The sequence below is a fragment of the Talpa occidentalis genome, unplaced genomic scaffold, assembly GCF_014898055.3.
Source record: "Talpa occidentalis isolate TD23 unplaced genomic scaffold, MPIMG_talOcc4v2.1 talOcc4.3, whole genome shotgun sequence".
Taxonomy (NCBI): Eukaryota; Metazoa; Chordata; class Mammalia; order Eulipotyphla; family Talpidae; genus Talpa; species Talpa occidentalis.
In genome coordinates, this window is record NW_023603184.1 from 108,125,992 (window position 1) to 108,151,727 (window position 25,736).

Sequence of the window (25,736 nt, forward strand, 5' to 3'; positions counted from 1 at the left end):
ACGAATTAGTGCCTATCCTTCACAAACTCTTCCAAAAATTGAGAAGGAAGGGACAATACCAAACACGTTCTATGAAGCCAATATTACACTAATACCAAAACCGAATAAGGACAACACAAAAAAGGAAAACTATAGGCCAATCTCCCTAATGAACACTGATGCAAAAATCCTCAATAAAATTTTAGCTATCAGAATCCAACAATGTATCCATAAGATAATTCACCACGACCAAGTTGGATTCATTCCAGGGGCACAAGGATGGTTTAACATCCGAAAATCAATCAACGTTATCCAACACATCAACAAAAAAAATATAAAAACCATATGATAATATCAATAGATGCTGAGAAAGCTTTTGACAAAGTGCAACACCCATTCATGATAAAAGCCCTTGAAATTCTTGGGATACAAGGAACATACCTCAACATCATAAAGGCCATCTATGACAAGCCAACAGCCAGTATCATTCTCAATGGTGAAAAGCTGAAAGCAATTCCATTAAGATCTGGAACAAGACAAGGATGTCCACTCTCACCACTGCTTTTCAATATAATACTGGAAGTCCTAGCCAGAGCAATAAGACAAGAGAAAGACATCCAAGGAATCCAAATAGGAAAAGAAGAAGTCAAACTATCACTATCTGCAGATGATATGATAATATACATAGAGAACCCCAAAATCTCCACAGAAAAACTAATTCAACTCATCAATCAATTCAGTAAAGTGGCAGGATACAAAATCAACACGCAAAAGTCAGTAGCCTTCCTATACACAAACAATAAATCTGAAGAAGAAGAAATCAAAAAAACCATCCCTTTTATTATCGAAACAAAAAAAAATTAAATTTGGGAATAAATCTAACAAAAGAGGTAAAGGACCTATACAAAGAAAACTATAAAACACTGTTAAAAGAAATAGAAGAAGACACAAAGAAATGAAAAGACATCCCTGCTCATGGATTGGAAGAATAAACATTATTAAAATGGCCATCCTACCAAAAGCAATATACAGATTCAATGCTATTCCAATCAAAATCTCAATGGCATTCTTCAAAGAAATAGAACAATTATTGATGAAATTCATATGGAATCACCAAAAACCCCGAATAGCCAAAGCTCTACTGAAAAAAAAGAAGGAAATGGAGGCATCACACTCCCAGACTTCAAACTATACTACAAAGCCATAATCATCAAAACTGCATGGTATTGGCACAAGAACAGACATACAGACCAATGGAATCGAATAGAAAATCCAGAAATAAACCCACAGATTTATGGTCAACTAATCTTTGACAAAGGAGCAAAGACTATGCATTGGAGCAAAGAAAGTTTGTTCAATAAATGGTGCTGGGAAAACTGGGTCGCTACATGCAAAGAATGAAGCTTGACCACTACCTCACACCATACATAAAAATCAACTCAAAATGGATTAAAGAACTAGACATAAGACCTGAAACCATAAAATACATAGAAGGAAATATAGGCGAAACACTACGGGATTTGCACATCAAAGACATCTTTACAGACACATCACCCAAAGCAGTGATAGTGAAGGCAAAGATAAACAGCTGGGACTACATCAAATTAAAGAGCTTCTGCACAGCAAAAGAGACAATAACAAAAACAAAGAGAAACCCCACCAACTGGGAGAACATTTTTGCACCCAACACTAATGATAAAGGACTGATCACAAAAATCTGCAAAGAGCTGATGAGACTCAGCAACAACAAAGAAAATAACCCAGTCAAAAAATGGGCAGAAGAGCTAAAAAGAAACTTCTCTGAAGAGGAAATGCAAATGGCCAACAGACATATGAAAAAATGTTCAACATCACTTGTAATCAGGGAAATGCAAATCAAAACTACCATGAGATACCATCTTACACCAGTGAGAATGGCACATATTAAAAAAACTAGCAACAACAAATGTTGGCGAGGGTGTGGAGAAAAAGGAACTCTTCTGCACTGTTGGTGGGAGTGCAAACTGGTCCAACCACTATGGAGAGCTGTGTGGAGATTTCTGGACCTACTAAACATAGAGCTTCCATATGATCCAGCAATTCCACTCCTAGGTATTTACCCAAAGGACACAGAAACATCAATTCCAAAGAGCACCTGCACCCCTATGTTTATAGCAGCACTGTTTACAATAGCTAAGCTTTGGAAACAACCCAAATGCCCAAAAATAGATGACTGGATCAAGAAGATGTGGTACATATATACCATGGGATATTACTCAGCATTCAAAAAAGATAAACACATGCAATTTGCAGCAACATGGATGGCGCTGGAAGGGATCATGCTCAGCGAAATAAGCCAAAAAGAAAAAGAAAAATACCGATGGTCTCACTCATAGCAGGAATCTAGAAAACTTAAATAAGGTACCAGGAAAATGAATATAAGAAAGTGAAAATCAAAATCAACAAAAAACTATGAACCAGAGACACTTTTTGGGGGGTGGGGGGCGGGAGGGGAAGGATTGGGGTCAGAATGGGGCGTTTGCAATTGTATGGGGGAATATAAAAATAAAATTTATTATTTAAAAAAAAAAAAAGCCTCACACCAGAGTTCACGAAGAAGTTCCTTATTAAGTGAATTTTCTTTTTTCTTAACACATTATTCACCTGACTCATAGAACCCACATGAAAGGCAATGATTGCTGACAATATCCGGAAGGATAAAGGAATTACTAACACCTGCAGGAAAAAAGATATACATATATTCGGGCTTTTAGTAAAAACAGGAAATAAGATGAGAGAAACTCACAGAAACCTGGAAATAAAAGATGGAAACAAAAACAGCAGGTCATTTGTGTCCCACCCCACACATCTTACAACACCCTTAGCAAACTAGTTTCCTATCACAAATTCCATCCTCCCGAAGGAAGGAGTTCAAAAGCACAGTCAATCTCCTTTATGCCAAGTTTGGATTCTACTTCTACCATGTCCCTGTGTAAAGGGCAGGAATGGACACAGTGCAAGTTTTCTAGGATCCAGCAGACCGGGTAAAGGAGGAGTCAGAGTCCTCAGTGGTTTTTTGCAGGTCTTTTATTTGGATTTACCCAGTACACAGCAGGCAGGGGTGCTGGGGGGCCGGAAGGCTGGCAGGCCTCCCAGCCCCCAGCAAGTCTTCACTCTATCTGGGCTCTCCGGCCTTCTCTCTGCTTCTGCTTCTCTTGCTTCTCTCTCGGCTTCTGCTGGCGTCCCCGTGACGCCGCCCTTAAAAGTAGTCTTAGCCCAGGTGAATCCCATCTACCTATGCCCACACCCCACTCCAGGTGCCCGCCATCAGGCATGCATTCAGGACCTCAAGGATCCATCATTTATCCTGATGGCGGGAGGGCAGAAAAACCTGACATTTTCTTTACCCTACACCCTGCTTTGAGCTCTCACCATCAGGATGAAGTGATAGTGTCACCACAAATGCTCTCTGAGCGGTGAGTTGGCCCTCATTTCCTTTTCAGCACACTCTCATTAAACTCTTGATTTGTAAAATGGGTAACCACTTAATCTTCCTGGGCCTCTGCCCAAACTTGCAATCAAGAAAAAGAAGGACTACTACTTGTATCATTTGAGTTGAAGAATTGAGGCAAGAGAAATCAAATGAGGGCTTCCCTGGTGGCGCAGCGGTTGAGTGCTGGGTTGTGAAGCTGCCTGCAGCCTCCGCAGCGCCAGTTTGATCCTCGGCTGCTCCCCTGCCACTGGAGGAGGGTCCCACATGGAGCGCAGACCTCTCCTGCCACCCGCTGCTCCCCTCAGCAGTGTACTTCGGTCCTTCTGCCTGCTCTGCTCCCTGCTCTGGCTCTGGTTAATTCTCTCACCCTCCCGCGCTTCTGACTGTACCTAGTGCCTGTATAAATAAACAAACAAACAAACAAATAAATAAATAAATCTTTAAAAAAAGAGAGAGAAATGGTGAATTCTCTCACCCTCCCACGCTTCTGACTGTACCCAGTGCTTGTATAAATAAATAAATAAATCTTTAAAAAGAGAGAGAGAAATCAAATGATTTATCCAAGTTCAGGGTTAGTGAGTCAAGAATCCTCTTAGTCTCTTCCTCCAATGCCACTGTGAGTAGATAAATACAGTTGTCAGCTAATCTGCAGAGTTGAACACTTTCTGAGAGTCCTCTACATCAGAAAACTACTCCAAACACTCTTAAGAGGCAACATAGAATTACAAAACTCCACTTCTGTTCTCTGTTTTCCCCATTAGAAAACTAAAGCCAAAACACACACACAAAGCAATATGACAAGATGACTTCATAACACAGGAAATATACCAAGCTAAAATGCTATGGAAATGAGAATCCTCTTAAGAACTTCCAAATCAATGTGAGCAATTATAATATAATTTTATACAAGGTATAAATTAACATTATAATAAAACTGCTTTGAGTTTGTGTTACAGATCTGCTACATATTTTATTTTGAAATTAAAATTAAATAACTTTTATTAAGGATCTATCTCATAGAAGAACGGAAATCAATTCCAGTAACATTTGCTATATGTTTATTTAGTGATTTGTATGGTCATTTGTATAAATTATGCAGATATTCATTTTTGCAATACTTTAAATATGAAATGAAAGCATCTGTAGCTTAAATGTCTACTTAATATCTATATTACTTATAACTTTTCAGGTTCCTAATTATATTTTCATACATTGCACAGGGAAATTATATTTTCCCATGCTTTCCAGAGGGAAGTTCAAACAATTAAAATAAGATACATGACTTCCTTGGATTTTCACTTTTCCAAGCTGTTAACTGGTATTTAATGAAAAAAGATTCACAGGTAAAGAGCTATATTTAGCATTCACTTTGAAATTTATTAGTAAGTTGCATATTCAATAATTCAAATGGCTTAACTTGCCATTTCTTTGGATTATATGAAAATATATATTTAAAAAGTAGAGGCATTTTAAACATTGGGTGATAATCTGAAATTTGAATTTACTAGCCTTGGCCTATTCACTAGTTCCTTCAGATCACATTTTAACATAATGATTTCCAACCTTATTTAACACACTCTGTGGTTTAATCTGTGAAATTACTAACCCATCACTTCCTCCTACTTGTCAACACAAACTTTTGTTCCAGCCTTGTTGATGTATACTTGACCAATAACATGGTGAAGTTTAAAGTTTACAGTATGTTGAGTACTGCAAAATGATTACCTTCTTAGCATTAGCTAGCAACTCCATCATGTCACATAATCACTGTAGACTGAGAGACTAAAGCCTGGGTGAGTTACAACAAAGGAAAAATATTCACTCAGGGCCTTAGAATGGAGAACATAGGCACAAGAAACACATGAGTTCTGTGCCCTGGTTGCCCTTGGAGTGCCCTTAAGAACACAGAAAGGTGAGCTAGAGTCTGCTCTACCCAAATGAACTTTTCTTTCAGTGCAGTTCTGATCCATGGAAACTTCAGCAAGTGGTGATTGGTAAAATTCAAATCTTGGTGATTGGTAAAATTCAAATCTTGGGTGATCTGTGATAAGCCAGGGTGGTTTTCTTCATTTTCTTCTAAGTGGCACATGCATGTAGGCATACCCAAGTATGCTTGAAAACCAGGATGTTACCTGGTACCTGACCTTCAGCCACCTCCCAACATTGCTTGATCTTTCCCCAGACTCAAGATGGCTCCATATCTATTTTTTAAATATTATTTAATAACATTTCTTTTTTGTAATAAGAACATTTAGATCTACTCTCTTGGCAACTTTCAAGTATTTAACTGTAGAAACTATAATTACCATGTTGTTAGATCTCCAGAACTAATTCATCTTCTAACTGGAATATTATGCCTTTGACCAGTATCTGCATTGTCCCAATCTCCCAGATCCTGGTAACAATCATCTGTTGGTAACAAGGTAACAACAATCTGTTTCTGTGTTTGATGATTTAAAATTTTTTTAGATTCTACATAAAAATGGTATCGGACAGTATTTGTCTTTCTCTGTTTTATTTCACTTATCATAATGTCCTCAAAGTTCATTCATGTTGTTACCAATGGCAGGATTTCCTTCTTTTTCATGACAAAATAATCTATAGTATTTATTTATCACATCTCCTTATCCAATCATCTGTTGGTGGACACAGATTGTCTATCTTGGTCTTTGAAAATAATGTTGCAATAAATATATGGGAGTATATATATCTTTTCAAAATCTTATTTTCATTCCTCTGGAATACACCCAGAAGTTTCATTGGATCATGTGGTAATTCTGTTTTTGATGTTTTGAGGAACCTCCATTTTGTTTTCCTTAGTAACTGCACCAATTTACATTCCTACCAATAGTAGAATCATTGGATCATGTGGTAATTCCGTTTTTAATGTTTTGAGGAACCTTCATATTGTTTTCCATAGTAACTGCATAAATTTACATTCCCAACAACAGTACACAAGTGTCCCTTTTCTTCATATGTGCATCAGTACTTGACCTTTTTGATGATAGTAATTTTAATAGTTATGAGATTATATCTCATTATGGTTTTGATATGAAATTCCCTGATGATTAGTGATGTGGAACATCTTTTCATATAACTATTGGTAATCTGAGTGTCTTCTTTGGAAAAATGTTCAATTCCCATGCTCATTTTTAATTGGACTATTTGGCTTTTTACTATTGAAGCAAATGAATTCTTTGTCTATTTTGAATACTAACCTCTACTCAGATATAGGCTTTGAAAATACTTTTTCCCATTTTGTGGGTTGCCTTTTCATTTTGTTGTTTCTTTTACTGCACAGACACTTTTTAGTTTGGTGTAGTTCCATATACTGAGTTCTGCTATTGTTGCTCATGCTTATGGTGCTATATCTAAAAAACAATCTTTGCCAAGAGCAATGTCAAAACACTTTCACCCTATGTTTTGTTCTAGGAATTTTATGGTTTCAGATCTTATGGTTAAGTCTTCAGTTCACTGTGAATTAATTTTCATGGTGCTATAGGATAGGGATCCTATTTCAGTTTTTGCATGTGGTTATCCAGTTTTCCCAGAATTTCTTGAAGAGATTATTCTTTCCTCATCGAGCCTGCTTAACTTCCACATTAAATGTTAGTTGGCCAGGGGCCTCCCCGTTGGCGCAGCGGTTGAACGCTGGGTTGCGAAGCCGCCCGCGGCCTCTGCGGCGCCGGTTCGATCCCCGGCTGCTCCCCGGCCACCGGAGGAGGGTCCCGCATGGCGCGCAGACCTCTCCTGCCGCCCGCTGCTCCCCTCAGCAGTGTACCTCGGTCCTTCTGCCTGCTCTGCTCCCCGCTCTGGCTCTGGTGAATTCTCTCACCCTCCTGCGCTTCTGACTGTACCCAGTGCATGTATAAACAAAACAAACAAATAAATAAAATAAAAAAAAAAAATGCAAAAAAAAAAAAAAATGTTAGTTGGCCATAGACATAGGGTTTATTTCTTGACTATTAATTCTGTTCCTTTGATATAGGTGTCTATTTTTTATGTCACTACTATACTGTTTTGATTTTTATTAGTAGTTTGAAAATACCAAGTGTGATGCCTCCAGATAGTTATTCTTTCTACTCTGTCTCATGAATCCTCTCACTACCCCCCACACACCTCTGACCTACACCCCAATTCTTGTATGAATAAATAAAAAATAAATCTTTTTAAAAAATAATTTGAATAGTGATTGTGTTGAATTTATAGATGACTTTGGGTAGTATAGACATTTTAACCCTTAAAGAATATTAATTTTTTCAATCCATGAATACAGTGTATCTTTCCATTTATTTGTGTCTCCTTTGATTCTTTCATCAAAGACTACTAGTTTTGGGTGTACAGTTCTTTTACTCTCTTGGTTAAATTTATTCCTAAGTGTATAATTATTTTTGATGATATTGTGAATAGAATTGCTTTCTATATTTTTCAGATAATTAGTTGTCAGTAAATAGAAACAAAACTGATTTCTTTATATTGATTTTCTATCTTGCTACTTTCCTAAATTGTTGATTAGCTCTAAGTTTTTTGATGGTATTTGGGTTTTTCTATGTATAAGATGATACCATTTACAAACAGACAATTTTATTTCTTCCTTTTCAATTTGAATACCTTTTTTTGGCTGTTTTTTGCATGATTTCTCTGGCTAAGACATTCTAGAACTATGTTGAAATAAGAGTGATGAGCGTAGGCACCTTGTTTTGTCCTAATCTTAGGAAAAATTATTTTGACTTTTCACTATTTAATATGATGTTAGCTATGAGCTTGTCATAGTGTGGCCCTTATTATGTCAAGATATGATTATTCTATACTCAATTAGTTGAGGTACTCTTTTTTTAATCATAAAAAGATGTTGTATTTGTTAAATGTTTCTTCTGCACCTATTTTTACCTTTTATTAATTTGAAACTGCTAAAATTTATCATATATTGCATGTGTTCATTTTCCTGAAACTGATTTCATAAATATATTTAATCTTTAAGGTCCCTAGAAGAAAATAATACATTTCTCCAAATACCACTTTGCATTCTTTTATTTAAATTACAGAAATTAGATTAATTTAAAAAGATGATTAGGTAATACCTTGGAAAGGGTCATATGCTGAAATTTTTCTAAAGTCTTACAATCAAAGGTGTGATCTACAGCCTGGTTATCAATAAAAACCATATTTCCAAACTTGCTGGAAATATAGAACATCAGTTCCTACCCCAGATTTACAGAATCAGTATCTGCATTTCAGTAAGACCTCCAGGTGAATTGTAGGCACATTCAGATTGTATTATCCATAATCTAGAAGATATGTTCCAATTCTAACTATAAATATCATTAATGTAACCTTGTTCCTTCTTTGAAACTTAATCTGTGCTCATATCCTGTGTATCAAAGATATATCTTTTTGTGGTCTATAAATATTTTGTTAGAACAGAAGCATGTCCAATTAAAAAGTGATATGTTCTAAATTTGTGATATGTTCTAAAAAGTAATATGTTCTAAAAAGTGATATGTTCTAAATTTCTCTAGGTAGGTGTGTTGTTCATAACTTGCATCATAAAATAATATTATTTCTAAATAGATTAATAGGTCACTATAGAGTAGCTTGATTAATACATAATGTAGATGAAGATCAATTGCATTTAAGATTAATACATAACGTAGTTGAAGATCAATTGTATTTAATCAGTTTTTATTTTTTTTTGCATTTTGGGAAGGACATTTTTTTAAAAGATTTATTTTATTTATTTATGCATATAAGGACTGGGGTGTAGACCAGAGGAATGGGGGGGGCGTAAGAGGATTCACCAGTGACAGAGTGGGGAGCAGAACAGGCAGATCTACTGAAAAACACTGCTAAGGGGAGCAGCAGGTGAGACAGGAGTGGTCTGCTGCACCTTGCGAGTCAGTTCCCTGGCCGGGAATTGAACTCATACTACAGTGGCTAGCAAAAGCTTGATGGCAGCAAGACTTTAACCTCCACACCACCAGGGAGGCCCTTAATCATTGTTTTTGATGGAAATAGTTTTCCTGGCTCTAACAGAAAACTCTAGAAAAGCTTGATATTATCAATACAGAACTTCCTTATTGAAGCAACTGTATAGACAATTGGTAGAGCTAATAGTCCTATTCTGTGAATGGTCTAGATACAAGAATAAAGTGAATTAAAATTATAGGAATGTCAGATTCCTATTGATTCATTTATGTTTTCTCCAAATCTTTATCTTGACCAAGAACAGATACTGCTAAAATTACTTATCTTTCAAGTTTTTGAGGAACCCATTATTCTGGAATTGAGTGACTTAGACTTTCCAAGATAGGCTTAGCTTCATTAGCAAGAAACTGTAGCAAGAGTTATTTGTGACATCGCCATACAGAGCATTCTTTGCCTGCTCATTCTTAAAGTGGAATTTTGTCCTATACAAAATAATGTTTTGAAATAGACCTGAAGGGAAGGAGGTAAGCAGATTTCAAAGACATTGTTTTCCCAAGGGTGAAAGACAATAATGATGATTTCACCCTTATGTGGAACACAGCAAAACACAACAAAGGAACAGACAAAACTAAACCAAAACAAATGCTAGAATTATGACTGTAGAATTGAGGCTACTAGAGGGGACAGTGAGGATGTGAACTAAGGGGATTAAGGGTACAAAGGTCTATGGTAGAGGACTGTGAGTACTTTGGTGGTAGGTATGGGGTGGGAACATAGATCTGGACAGGTGTGAATCTATTTCCCTAAAACATATTCTGTATGCAAACCAAAGACACTTCCATGAAAAATATATTTTTTTAAGTTTTAAAATAGTTCCACATATTACAATCATTAGACTTCACTGAGACTTACTTTATAGAACATTTTGGGGAAGAAGGCATATTGATTTGAGAATTTTGATTTCCCCAGATATTTTTTTAAAGATTTATTTTTTATTTATGCATAAAACTGGGGTGTAGGCCAGAGGTGCAGGGGGTGAGAGGATTCACTAAGACGGAGTGGGGAGCAGAACAGGCAGATCTCCTGAAATACACTGCTAAAGGGAGCTAAGTAGGTGAGACAGGAGAGGTCTGCTGCGCAATATGATAGTTAGTTCCCTAGCCAGTAACTGATCTCAGGCCAAGGCCGTGACAGCACAGAGACTTAACCCAACACCAAAAGGGAAGCCCTAATTTCCCCAGATTTTCATATGAATTCCTTCCTGTTTCATCTTGGCAATTCTTGTTGCCACAGATTTAGGAATACAATAACGTACTAGCTATATACTTTATATTCTTTAAAAACATTTTAATAGGAAAATCACAAAACTAAAACATAAGGAAGTCACAATGATCTACTAATTTCACATCTAAAAGATAACATTAAAATTCTGTATACAGGGCCTCCCCTGGTGGCGCAGCCTCTGCAGTGCCGGTTCAATCCCCGGCCACCAGCAAGGGTCCCCCATGGCGCGGTGGACCTCTCCTGCCGCGCCCGCCCGCTGCTCCCCTCAGCAGTGTATTTCGTCAGTCTGTTCTGTTCCCCGCTCTGGCTCTGGTGAATTCTCTCACCCTCCCGCGCTTCTGACTGTACCCAGTGCTTGTATACATAAATAAATAAATCTTTAAAAAAAAATTCTGTATCCCTAGTTTTGAAACCTCCCTTTTCTCTCTCTCTTATGACACGATAGCTTTCCTTTTACCAATTTTGATATACTTCCGTAACATTTTTCCACAGTATAATTTTAACTTAGAGAATAGGTTTGAAAATTTGCAGTCTACGACGTTTTAAATATATATATTTAGACTTGAATTTTTGTAAGGCTAGATCCTCTTTATTAATCAAAACAATTAAAGAGAAAGGTAAATTTCTAAAGGCAGCTAATTTATGATTTAGTGTAGTGCAAGACTATTTAAGGCTATTTAAGAGAGTATGGTTTAATGTTATATTTTATTATGGTCACAAAAATTTATATGGTCATTGTTCACTTCTTACCCAGTTTTTCAACTTACTTTTGTGAGATAATTTTGACTTCTTCCTATCACTGTAATTCTCGGTGTCTTATGCTCATTTTTACTTTCACATGAGTTTATACTTATGAGAATACTTCTGGGTTAATTTTGTTTTTAAGATTTATTTATTTATGCATCCAAGAGCTGGGGTAAAGGCCAGAGATGCAAGGGAGTGAGAAGATTCACCAGAGACAAAGCAGGGAGCAGAAAAGCGGACTGACATAAGTACACTGCTGAGGGGAGCAGCGGGCGAGTCAGGAGAGGTCTGCTGCACCATGAGGGTTGCTCCCTGGCTGGGGATTGAACTCCTGCTGCAGAGGCTGCAGATTGCTTAATAGTGAGGTGCTTTAAACCCTTGCGCCACCAGGGAGGCCCCTTCTGGGTTAATTTTATTCAGAAGATGCAACCGCCTTGTAAATATGCTAATTGTCTAATGGAAAAATTTACAGATGGGGTGCTTTTATCATTGGTAAAATGAAAGCATCTCTTCATATCTCTTCATAATAAGTATAATTTTGATAGACATATTTTACCTGCTGTTGAACTATCATTCACTAATTTGCGTGTCATCCTCACTCAGGCCATGCTAATCTCCATATCATATTGAACTATCATTCAAATACACTTAGCTTCCCTGGACAAGCTATAAGGCTGCCAATTTCCAAATTCTGGCAATTTCAAATTCCTGATAGTCATCCTAGAACCACTGTTTTTAATAGCATGATATGATGATTTTGTTATTTTAAATATAGATTTGTTCTATTATTATTTCTCCAGCCCCAAATAGACATTTGCCTTTTATGTCTCAAAAATGGCCTTCTTTGATAACAACAAAAGAAATTTAATCACTATCTACTGTGGTGAGACCCTAGCAATTTAGGACCTAGAGCAGGTCCTGTATTTCTGCGGCAGACATGTGGAACAGAAGTGGAAAAGAAGAGCACAAGTAAAGGGAAAGGATAGGTTTTGTTTTCTAAGACTCTGGATTATTTCAGAATAAAGAAATCATATTCTCATTTTAATCAAATATTTCAGAAAATACTGTTAAAAAATTTATAGTTTTGCACAAAATAATTGGAATAGATTCAAAGATGCAAAATTTATCAAATTATTTTATAAATACCAGTATGACTTAATTTTCCCTAGATTTTATTAAAAATCTTAATAAGCAGGAAACAAGTGTCCAAAGTATCAAAGAAATACATGTCAAAATTTACTGCCGTTAGTTATAGTTTTTAACACTTTTATTGCATATTTACAATGTGAGGAACATTATAAGGATTTACAGTAGAAGTCAAATATCCCAGCCCTTAAAAATCTAATAGGAAAGATTGGATGAATCATACATAAATATCTTTAAACAAAAGCATTGGAAAGATACATGACTATAATTTTACAGGCTTGTACAGATAACTGCTATATGTAATAGAATAGACAGGAAGGGTAAAATAGCAGGTAAGAAAGTCATGAGGTTATGAAGTAACTAGAGCTGGGTGGCATTGAATAAAGAGACACTGAAAATATAATTTCTAAATGCTATAATGTCTTACAAAACCATAGCTATTCCCTATGCACAAGTGTGAGGTAGAATTCTTCCCATACCATTTTCTGATTTCTTGACTACCATTTGGGGATTTTCCCTGACCAGATGGTTCTCACATTGCCATACCTGGGATTGACTGGAGTGCATGTTGTTTACTACCCCTTTTTTCCCGAGATTGAACAGAATTAGTCCCTTCCATTCAATTATCAGCCTCATTTTACTTACTGAAAATGGGTAGCAAAAGTTAGTAACACAAAAAACAAGTGCTATTTCTTCTAGATAACACATCACATGCTTGGGTAAGTGCTTAAATCTTTCAAAGAGTGAAACTAATGCTAAAATTTCAGGCATAGGAATCCCTTTATCTGTGCCCCTCAAATAACAACTCCCAATTGCCAACCATAAAAAAATGCTATTTCCATCTCAAGCCTACTTCTAATATTTCAAATAAGGATCACAAAAATAGTTTTTTATGTAAATGTGGAAACACATCCAAAATGTACAGTGAAAATCCAGGATATATATAACTATACCGGGAAAAGGCATGGCAGTTTAAAACTACCTTATGAACAGAAATTCTAACCCTTGGTAATCATCAAAGAGAAATGAATGTCTATGTTCATAAGACTTATGTTAAAAACAATCATAGCAGCTTTACTTATAATCATCAATACTCGAAATACCTCAACTATCATAAATAAGAAAATGAATACATAAACTGCAATATAGCCACACAATGGAATACTACTGAGCAATAAAAATCAAGTAGGACACCCAACAACATTGATAACTTTCCAAAGTATAGTAAATGAAGATAGCTTCTAGAAAAAGTACATGCTGTGTGACTATTTACAAATATCTAGAATAGACAACTCTGTTTTATGGTAGGAAAAAGAACAGTGATTACCCTTGGTGGGATGGGGTGAAGACAGGGTTGACTGGAAAGGGCCATCTGGGAACTTTCTGATAGCATTTCATATCTTGATAGCACTGTTAACAAATGTGAACTCAGCAAACCCATACTTTATATATGTTTCCTTGTATGCTAATTTTACATTTAAAAAGTAGCCAATATTGAATTCTAGTGAATGAATGAGAAATATGCTTAAGTATTTGGTATTTAGCAGATGGCTACAATTTAAAATGCAGCAAAAATTAATCTGGGTTATTGATAGATGGATGAATATATAATACAATCATAGTTAATGCTTACTAATTATATTAGGCTGACTAGCATCTAAATGGTGAAATATAACAAAATTTTAACTTTTTGTATTTGAACATATTTATAGTAAAAATTGGGAGAAAATCCAGGGCAAACTGCTTACCAAATAACAACAGTGAGATTGCTGTTTTGATCTCATGACAATATAATTATCATATTCTTCTGATTGGTGTCAATTTAGAAATTTAAGAGTTCGTGAGTTTCTGAAAGGCTATTTCTGAGTGTGAGGTTATCAATCAGTTCTCAAATCTATTCTGGTTCAAAATTTGTCTAAATGATATTCTGATCCCCTCATACCTTTAAAAAATAAAATACATATATTGATGGCATATTTGAGGCATATTTGTAGGCTATGTAGATTAACATAAGAACTAAGATAAACATTCTCAAGAGAAAAATCAAGCACAGAAATTGTTTTACCCTGACTTCTAAACTACAAAATTATCAGGGTAACTACATAGAAGAGATATGCAGAACATCATGATGTGCAGCTACATCATCATGAACAGCCCCTAAGCTGTGAGTGGAAGGACTCTAAATCATCCTGGAAGATGAATTTGGGGACACCCTAGGGATGGCATTTAACTTATAAATACTTCTAAGGTGACTTCTGGAGACTCACTAAGATTAGCTTCAGACTTTAGTGGCCTTTTGTCAGAAATAGGTTTTCACATGCCTGTCTTAAAATCCGTAACAAATTAACTCAGCTCTAAATATCTAGCAGTTGGTAACTATATTTAGTTATATGCTAAAAATTCCCATATCATTATATATAGAAATTACATATATTGCCTCATATGAGTTCTCTAACACAGTTGTAATTCTCTTAAAAATTTACTGCTTTCAAAATATTTCCTCATAGTTCAGACTTTCTCTTGATCTCTAAGTTCTTCATGTTCTAGTACAGGCTCTACTTTGTCTTGAAACACACCAACTCGTGTTGTCAAATTTGCTTTAAAATACTGCAGTCATGTTATTCAGCCTCATATCTCTGATTCCTTTTGTTTTAAACATTTTTCTGCATTCACGGCTTCTCACAGAGCAAACTTAGTACTACCACTTTCTATTACAGAATCAGTCTTCTGTTAGTACCACTGTCCAACTTTAACAACTTTCACTGCCTAACTTTTCTCCAACCAAAACTGCACTAGTGGTGACCCTTAGTCATACTTTTCTTATCTAATTATTAGGATATTTTATAAATATCTTAACAGGTTTGTGCTGAGTCACTAACATTCACCCCAAATGACTTTCTTTTACTTACTTATTAATGGATTGTGTCATGTACTGTCAACTCAAAGTAGATGGTACTCCTCACTTGTCTTCCATCATGCTGGTTTATTACCCTGCCATAAAAGAGTTAATTTGTCAGATTTAAAAGTATTGTTATTTATTGGTTAGCTTACCAACTCCGCTCCTAATATTTTCAGTATGTAATTCTGAATGTAGGGGATTAGAGTTGAAAGAAGTGAGCATAAATAATATGCCACTACCCTCATACCTCCCTATGCTTGTCATCTGAGACAAGAGCAAGATTAAAGAATGCTCTGTTTTCAACTCTAAGAAAATAATTATAATAATGATAGTTTCTATTCTGGGATGACATTTTAGTTTTCAACACATTTTTAAACATGCTTGAATTTTATTCTTAAAATCATTTGATACTCAGATTTCTCTATTTTATAGACCCATCGAAGTTTAGTGATTTCTACCTAGGAGAGTAAATGGCAAAGCTAGATTTTAAAATCAGATATTCAAACTGTAAACTCTTTCTATTCAACTTAACAAGGTAATCAAATGAACATTAAAACTAGTGGTTTCATTTTAGCTTTTATGATCTTTACTATTCTTGCCACTATTTATGCTTCTTAACTAAGCCTTAACTTTTCTGTAGCACACAGAGAAGTCAAATAATGTCAGATTTTAATTCTGTACTTCATTTTCCCTTATCAAGATATGTTTTTGGTCCCGCATGCCAGGAGAGTACTTTCTACTCCCATCTGAAGCCTTTTATTTTTATAACTGAAAGTTAACTCTGGTAAGCTTGCTAATTAGGTTAACTGTTCAACTATGTTCCAGCCCTTCTTTTTTAAACCTAAAGGATTTTCCCTTGAGCTTTTACACAAAGATGCCTCAATTATACACCTCTCACTCAATGATGATATTTACTCATATAAGTTTTTGTACCATTTTCTATAGGGCCAAGAGGTAGAAGACTTTAGCAGTAATACTATGTTTAGTTTTTAGTATCCATAGTGTTTTATTATGGCCCTGTGATAAGGGTACTCTCCAATACCCAATCTCACTGACCAAGAACTTAAAATATAAGTAGAGATATGAATTTTTTCTCCAAATGTAGACTGTACAATGAGATAGGTTTAGTTAACCTCACAATGGCTAATGTCATTGGTTAGAATGGGTTTACAGTAGACAGTATGGTTTGCTCAGAACTATCAGAATAAGTCATTGCCATGTTCATTTCAAGGAGTATGCCACTAACAAAATAATAATAAACTAAAAAGCACATTTTGTATCAACTTACAAGGTAATCATAACACATTAAAACTAGGTAACTTGGAAGCACTAGTCAATTTAAAGCCAATAAAGTAGAAGTATACAATTTTCTACACAAATAAGAAACTTGATTCACCAACATCCTACCTTGCAAGCTGAGCAGTATCATCAACACCACCAATAAGTCACCTTAGCAGAACAAGGTCACTGACAATGAGGACTAAGAAGAAAGCCAGTTTTGTTTGTAATAAAGTTACATTTGTATCATAACTCTGCTAAGTTAGATTTGCAAAGAATGCCAAAACTGCCAGTTACATAGTGAGTGTACACTGAGCAAATACATAAAGACAAAAAAAAAAATCCCCCAAATCAAAAAAACAAAATGAAACTAGCCCAATAAACACTTCAAGAATTCCCTGAGATGGACTAAAGTAATGTGGAAGGTTGTCATATACTATTCACTAAATACTGTACTATTTAGAAATGATGGTTCTCTCTCCATTTGCAACACAACGTTAATTTAGGATGCACAAAGAGTTTGTGATTTCAAACATACTGCAGTGACTTCCTTCATACGTACTCTAAGTGAACTCTGACCCTACAAAAAAATCAGATCAGAGTAATATTGGATTTTCATTCATAACTTTACGTGTATATACAGATACACATACATAAAGAAGCAGCAAATTTATAAATGAAGAGCAATTTTTATTATGTTAAAAGTATATTCAGCTTCATCTGAAATACTCAAATTACAAATGACATCTCCAAATGCTACCTTATTCTACTCTTATAGGCAGGAGTAAGTTTAAGGCATATAAAAGTTAAGTAATTTGATGATAGGTAGGTGGGTTGATAGTAAAGCTGAGTCTCAGTACTTACAATCCAATTCCTTTCTAGCAGAGTCTTAATGAAAACATCCCAACTATTTTAAAATTCAGTAGAAGAAATAGATAAGTTAAATATCTAAATTAGCTGACATCTAAGTATCTGAAATACCAAATGACTTCCTTATAAAGCAGATTCACTCATATGTCAGTCACAACTTTAGAAAATGTTTAGGGAGCACTTCATACTCCAGTATCAGGGAATTATTACTAATGCCTACAATAACCCTTCCCATCCAGGTGACTGAACAACTATTAGGCATGAGGAAAGGACTGGGCACGAGAAGTCACACAAAATTCCCTCCCTCAAAAAAACTTGCAGTGTAGCAGGTACAGACATTAACAACTGTAGAATGTGGTTAGCACCATCATAAAGAATGAAATTAAGAATCACAGAGTTTTAAATTCATAGCAGTTAAGCCCTTCCAGATGGTCTCAGAATCAGTGGCAGGATAAGACAAAAGGAAGCAGTTAAATTTTGCTCCCATATATTCTGGCATGTATAACAAGGAAAATGCTGCACCATTAGCCAAAACTGCTCCAAAAGGAGAAAGGTGGCAAATATGATCTATAACTTCATTTCAGTTGAAACATCAACTTGTACTTGAAAGTTAAGAATTGTGGAACAGATATGTAACACAGGATATTGAGGTAAAATAAAACCCTAATGGTGAGCTACCTACAGAACTGAGAGGGAACAAGCTGAAGACACATTTTTAATAATGTGTGACTATACTCACAGTTATGGTGGAGAATAACATCTTCAAGGGAGGAGACACTCTAGGAAAGACTGCTCAGTGGTACAAATGTTGCAGAGACAGAAGAGGAATGAGGATGTAGAACAAGAACAAAAATCATTCAGTTAAGTAACTGAGAGTCCATTGAGAACAGTTTTCACTATAATGCTGTGTAAAAACCAGACTGCAGGGTACCCAGCAGAGAATAATGAGGATGTTGGGGCATTAGATGTGGATTTCTCCAAAAAGATTGGCAGTGAAAAGGCTGAAGAAACCAGTAGGTTCAAAGGAAGATTTTTGCATTGGAGGGTACATGAACATTTTCATAGACAATAGAGAGAAACCAGGATACAATTATTTGCATAATTTTGTACTGATAAAAAGCTAAAAAAATTTAAATATTTTCCACAAACCAGTCTTTGAAAAAAAATTAACACAATTTCAATATTTAAACTTAATACAAACTTAAATGTACTAACATTTTATAAATTTTATTTCTAAAAGAGTTGTACAATTTTCATTACTAGACTAATTCAGAATTTATTTTGAAATTAAATTTTAAATTAAAATTGATTCATTTAAAATAAAAATCAAATTTTATTAACAATGGCCATTTAGCTCCAAAAAGATTACTCTGATACAAAGAATTACACTTAAGTAATTATGTATGCCTTCTTTCCCAGCCCTCCTCATTAACTGGGATATTTTTCAAGTTGAAGAAGAGAAAAATTAGAAATAGTATTCCATTATTCACAAGTTCTTTAAGATCTAACTTTTTCTTCACATTTCTCATATCAAACATGCTTATTTATTATATATACATGCTTACATATGAATTTCTTGGCTAAAACACATGCAACCAACATAAAAAAGCAAATACTAAACCATCCTCACAATCCTAAGAATGCCCTTTTTCAATAAGGCACTCATATTTGAAAGTAGGATATAACCACCAAATTAAATAAGATGTTTAAAAGAAGCCTTTTATTAAGCACAATTTTAATACATTATTAATACAACTAGGAAAATGTCTTTTAATGAATATGATATATCAAAGATTTGAAGAGTTTTCTTCATACCAACACAATAAAAATAATCAGTTTTGAAGAATTACAAACTAAAATTTTAAGGACACCATTGTCTACTAATAATAGGTTAACTACAAGTCTAAACTTACTACATCACCTGGGGAGGAAGGGCAACCGCTTTTTTTATAGAGAATTCTGAAACTCTTATTAGCACCAATCAAAGCTTATTATCAGTTGTTCATCTATAAACTGACAGGTCAGGTAAAGCTTTAAAGCAGGATTTCAGTGCAATGTGTACAGTTCCTTCTTTTAAGATACTTGGGAGTCTATGGTCTCAAATCATGTTAAATAATTATGCATTGGTAGTGGCAAGGTGTTACCATAAAGAGAAATGTGTAGTGGAAAGAAATGAGGCTTTTCCTGGCTGTGAAATGCATTTGAATGTATTATGGCTAATTCTATAGGATGCCGATGTCATGCGGGATTATGAACTGCAGATCTGTGGGAAGCTGGTAGCTATTAGCTCTCGGTGCTCATCATTTCAGGATGTCTCAGCTGCTGCCTTTTGAGACTAACTAGTTTCATCCTGTCTCTGATGTGTTCAGCAGAAGAAGCCATGTCACTTGGACTCCCAAAATACTGTTCAGTTCTAAAAATTGAAACAAACAGAAAAACCCAGTTAAATTAATACACATGCATTGATTATGGTAAATGTAAAAGGAAGCAACAATTGCCATAAGAAAGTATCAATATAATATGACCTGTGTGTACAACTTAGTTCATCTGAAGACCATACTGCATACTGTTTATTTTTTGAGCAGTAGCTCTGTAGAAAAAACAAATTTTTTTCCTATACTTAAAAATGAACATTTAATTAATCAATCTTCTTAAACATCCTTGTTTATTTTTCACAACATAGGATTTCTCTCCTCAGGTATAATCACCATAGTGTCCCCACCACCAAAGACCCACAACCCTTCAACATAGTCCATTGTGCTTTCTTCCTCCTCTACCCTCCCCTCCTCTCCCGAATGTCTCAGATTTATTGTGGGGAAAAATCATTTTTTAAAAAGGCATAAAATATACTGACATGTTGAGAAAAATACATTAGTAGTATAAATGTCATATTACATATACTCATAATAATCTCAATAAGCCCACCAATGCAACAGTTGATATTCTGGTTATCAGTTTAAAGTCTACAAATACAAAATTTGAATGTGTACTTCAATGCTAAGGGCTATGCACACCAATTGGCTAACATAGTGGGCAAGTAAAATATCTGTTTGATGTTACAGCATCATTTGGAAAAGTAATCAACGAAATCATTTCATTTTATCCTACTTGCAAAGCCACCATATTTAGAATCACAAGATCTTTTAGAGATGGAAGAGTTCTTGAATATCACCTGATTGTGAGTTCTTTATTATTTTTCAGATCAGAAAACTAAGTCCCAGAAAATTAAATGACTTTACTGAGATAAGATAGTGCAAAAAGCAGAATTTGAATCTGCGTCTTAAAATAGAGGCCATTCAACTTATTTTACTAGGAGGATGTTACAAAAGATAAATCTAAATATGTTTACTGTCAAACACACTACACATGATAAACAGCTTGTCATAAAAATGGAGTAATAATTTTAAATATTAAAGGTGGAAGTTATGAAATTTCAATATATAGAAATAATTTGTTCTTTGATCTTAAAAAGATGAAGAAACGACACATAGACTATTTGTGGAACAGAGAGGAGAAGCCCAAGCAAAAGTATAAGGGGTAGATGTTCCTATGATGTCCTGAGCAGAATAGAAGACAAACTGTGTGACGACTAGCCATGAAATGCAGAAATTAAGGATTTGGGGGTGTTCTGGAATGGAACAACCAGAAGCACTCTTATTAATACTGTTACTTTATGAATTTATGAATTAAGAGATTTTATTCCCTTACATTACGGATGTACAACATGAATTTAAGCTACTTCTGAATGCTCAGATTTAGGTATGACTACAAATCTAAGAATACACTATGAATAATAATGTTTCAAGGGAATAAAATTACATCTTCTCAATATTAATTCCACATAATCACTTGGCATTCAAGACAAAGTAATAAGTGATACTTACTATGTGTCAGATTCATTTTAAGTAGTTTATACACATTTTTTCTCAAGTAATTCCCCTGCTCCCATAATCTAAATAAGTATGAACAGTGTATCCCTATTTTAGGTGAAGAAAGTGAAGCACAGAGTGTCAAGTGACTTACCCAAGCTGTCACAGTAAGTGGTAGAGCTGAGATTTCAACCCAAGAAACCTGGTTTTATTTTTTCTTTTCTTTTGTGTAGAATTGGGGTGTAGGCCAGAGGTGTGGGGGTGAGAGGATTCAACAGAGACAAAGTCAGGGGGAACAGAACAAGCGGATTTACTGATATACATTACTAAGGGAACAGCAGGAGAGATAGGCGAGATCTGCTGCGACTTAATCCCTATGCCACCAAGGAGACCCCCAAAACATGGTTTTAGAGTAAAAATTCTAACCATTGTACTATACTGCCATGTAAGGATAGTTGTATTCAATGGTTTCATTTTTCTATCATTCTATCTGAAATAAATATCCTTTGGATTATTTCTAAATTATTCTGTATCCAGACAGAGGTCTAGATTCTCAGGAATGAAGCACCTCTGGTTATTTATTTTTCACTGTGATCATTTAAACTTTACTTAATACTTTGAATTTTTAAAATCCCCTTTTAGGTCTAAATTTCTTTTTTTTTTTAAGATTTGTTTAGGAAATATTGGTTTACAACACAATGTTTCAGTTGTATCCCTCTGATTCTTTTACTAGACCATTTATTTGTAAGAGAGTATATTATACTTTTATCAATGACTGAATTAAGATGCCATCATTTTATAAATGAAGAAATAGGATTCCATATACCAATGTTAAAAAAGAATGGGTTGGGAGTCAGACCTGAGACTATATCCTGACTCTATAATCCAAGTAAGTATGAATAGTATATCACTATTTTTAGGTGAGGAAATTGAAGCACAGAGTGTCAAGTGACATTATACTGGCATGTTACAGTTTGATCAAAAGTAATGATGCTTATTATGTATTATGAGCTCACTAAACACTGGTTGCCCTCCCAAGCTCCTTCCCTGAATAAAGATCAAGGTTATCCTATCATCACAGCCATGGCTAGAACACAGTATGTCAACAAGTCAATGATCTTTCTTCTACAACATTCTATCAAGAAGCAATATATTTGATAGCAGCAAGTAAAAACTGCTACTACTGGGCCTCCCCTGGTGGCGCAGCGGTTTAGCGCGGGGCTGAGAAGCTGCCTGCAGCCTCTGCAGCGCCGGTTCGATCCCCGCCCACTGGCGAGGGTCCCACAGGGCGCGCAGATCTCTCCTACCGCGTCCGCTGCTCCCCTCAGCAGTGTATTTCGTCAGTCTGCCTGTTCTGTTCCCCACTCTGGCTCTGGTGAATTCTCTCACCCTCCCGTGCTTCTGACTGTACCCAATGCTTGTATAAAAAAACAACAAAACTGCTACTAGTGGTAAGAGCTGAGTTTAGATTTGTTTCATGTTAAACCAATTTATTGTAGAACTGAAGATGGGAAGAATGAAGCTAATTTACTTGCATTTTTTAAAAAAATAATTTTTTCCCTTAATTATTTCACTTTATAACCTCACTGACGAAAAGACAAAATTATATGAATATGCACCATACCCATCCGGATAAACTACAGGAACAGTTAATCTATCCAAAAGTGATTTCCCAACTGCTTCAATTTCATCAAATTGCTCCTCATCATTAATGGCTTCAGGCTCTTCTGGACAGTCTTGCAAAATCTGCAGCAAGTAATAGGGCAACATCAATCAAGAAACATGGAAATGAAATAAAATTCATGTAAATTTAGTAGATTGAAGGAGTTTTGTCTTAACATCTTCATTTACACCATTGTACAAGACAGATTTATTATTGGCAAAGCTGGCTCAAGAAATTAAAACAAAATGAGATTTAAAAAAATCCCTTCTAATAACATAATAATTGGGGCATAAAAAACTCTGTAGTGATTTCCATGGAAAAAATTAATACCAGTCTACTATTTGGAAATAAGCTCAAACTCCTTTAGAAGCATTCTTTCATATACTTAATACATGTATGTAATACATGTATATATACTTAATACATGTATATAACTATATACTATAGTATATAACTATATACTAAACACCATATGTTTATCTGCAGCTCAGGATGTGAAAGTGATATAGATGTTGACCTCAAGGAGCTTACAGATTTCAAAAATGAAAGAAAATACAAATACTAAATGACATACAGTCTGAGTAAAACACATAACTAATGTGATCATTTGATCAAACATCTGATTAATTATTTTAAAAACTGATCTGTTGACTTGAGCTAACTATACATGCTGATAAAGTTATAATTCAAATGCTACAAAGTTCTACAGTCTTTGTCAAGATATTAATTTTTTTAGAGTAAAGCAAGATGGCAGCAGAGTAATAATGCTGGGCTCACCTCCTCCACACAGTCACAATCAAATTACAAAAAAGACAAGGACAACTGTCCCTGGAAAGATAAATGGGTGTCTATTGCATACACAGGAACAACAGCATGGTATAGGGAAGAGTTAGGAAAAACCATAATTTACTGTGTCTGGAGTGATACCAGTGCAGTACAACTCAAGAAAATAGGGGCACCTGCAGTATAGGAGTCCCTCTGCTATTGCTGACTCAAGGCCACACACATTGGACACTTTAAAAGCCAGGCACTGCCCTGGAGAGAGGGGTGCACAGAGTTAGCAGGTGGGACAGAGAGTGAACACTGGAGAACTACTGCAGTAAGGGTGCACAGTGATGATTTCTAATTTGAGCCTGAAGCTCCCAAACTAGAATAGCTAGAGCCCAGTCTGGTGGGAAATAGCCAGATGGAATCGCCTCTCTTCTCATAAAAGAGGCTATTATTTGCAGCCTGGAGCTGAGATTGGTTTAACAGCCACCCAAGGCTAAAACCAATAAAAACTGGATAATCTCACTAACTAGAGGTTGAAGAACTGGGATGTTAATTATGAGAGCAAGGGCCCCTACTTAAAATGCAAAGAGAACAATTACTGACTTGTGACCATCTCAAACACAGTGCCCATCCAGAGAAAAAAGAATTTAAAAAGTGAAAACAGGGCCTCCCTGGTGGCGCAAGGGGTTAAGCAGCGCACTATGAAGCCATCTGCAGCCTCCGCAGCATGAGTGGGATCCCCGGCCAGCCAGGGAGCAGCCCACATGGCACAGCAGACCTCTCCTTCCTCGCTCGCTGCTCCCCTCAGCAGTGTATTTTGGTCAGTCTGCCTGTTCTGTTCCCCACTCTGTCTCTGGTGAATCCTCTCACCCCCCACACCTTTGGCCTGTACCCCAGCTCTTGTATGCATAAATAAATAAATCTTTTTAAAAAAAAAAAGTGAAAAGTCTTAGAATTCTTAGGAATAACCGAAAGAGAAATAACATGTCCATCATAGGGGCTCCAGAAAGAGAAGAAAAAGAGAAAGGTATAGAAAATTTATTTAAAGAAGTAATTATTGGGACCACCTCAATCTAGGAAATGAATCAGACTTTCTGATCCAAGGGGCTCAAAGCATTCCAAACAAAATAATACCAGACTGATACACTCCATGACATATTATAATTAAATTGTTAAAAGTCAATGACAAGGAAAGAATATTACAAACATTAAGAGAAAGAAGAGTGACCTGTAAGGGAACAGGGGAACATGAAGAGCTGCCCACGGACTCCTCAGTAGAAACCTTATAGGCAAGAAGAGAATGGCAGAAGATAATAAAAATACTCTAACAGAAAGATTTCCTTCCTAGAACACTTTATCCTGCAAGACTACCATTCAACACAGAAGGAAGGGTAAGAACCTCAATGAAAAGTAAAAATTAAAAGAATATATCTATACCAAGCCAGATATAAAAGAAGTAAAGGAGCTATCATAAAGCAACAATAAAAAATAGAGGTAATAGACACCAAAATTATACCATGTAAGGAGGAGGAGAGTAAAAATGTGACCCACCGAAATGAATTTGAGATCAAATTGTCCTACAGGCTGCAAAATGAGTCCATTATAGAATAACATAAACTCCTTTCCAGAAAGGAAATGAAAGGCCGGAGTAGTTTAAATTTTCACCGTGCAGAGTAAAGAAAAAGGATCTATTAAGATTTGCTCAAATAATACTGCATATTTCATTTTTGGTTTCTGGGACTACTAAACTCATTAAATAATAAGTTGCAGACAAAATCCTTACAGATAACATATGAAAATAAGATTTTATTTTTATATTTGTATTAGTTGGACTGT

At 35.5% G+C, this 25,736-nt stretch overlaps 2 protein-coding genes across 11 annotated transcripts in view; both read right to left on the minus strand.

Annotated features, from left to right (window-relative positions):
* The window catches only part of CCDC141 (coiled-coil domain containing 141), a 211,160-nt gene extending 192,249 nt beyond the window's left edge, over positions 1-18,911 (minus strand). For 4 of the 5 annotated variants that reach the window (XM_054699894.1, XM_054699893.1, XM_037523636.2 and 1 more), the window contains exon 1: positions 15,460-18,911. The gene's annotated coding sequence lies outside the window, so the exon portion shown is untranslated. The remainder of the gene's footprint in view (positions 1-15,459) is intronic. The other variant, XM_054699890.1, reaches the window with a different exon arrangement.
* A 387-nt stretch (positions 18,912-19,298) lies between these two features.
* SESTD1 (SEC14 and spectrin domain containing 1) overlaps positions 19,299-25,736 on the minus strand; it is a 101,737-nt gene continuing 95,299 nt past the window's right edge. For all 6 annotated transcript variants that reach the window (XM_037523641.1, XM_037523639.1, XM_054699895.1 and 3 more), the window contains 2 exons: positions 23,091-23,212; positions 19,299-20,010 (listed from right to left, as the gene is read on the minus strand). In XM_037523641.1, coding sequence (XP_037379538.1) covers positions 19,881-20,010; positions 23,091-23,212 — 252 coding nt within the window. In that variant the 3' untranslated portion in view covers positions 19,299-19,880. The remainder of the gene's footprint in view (positions 20,011-23,090; positions 23,213-25,736) is intronic.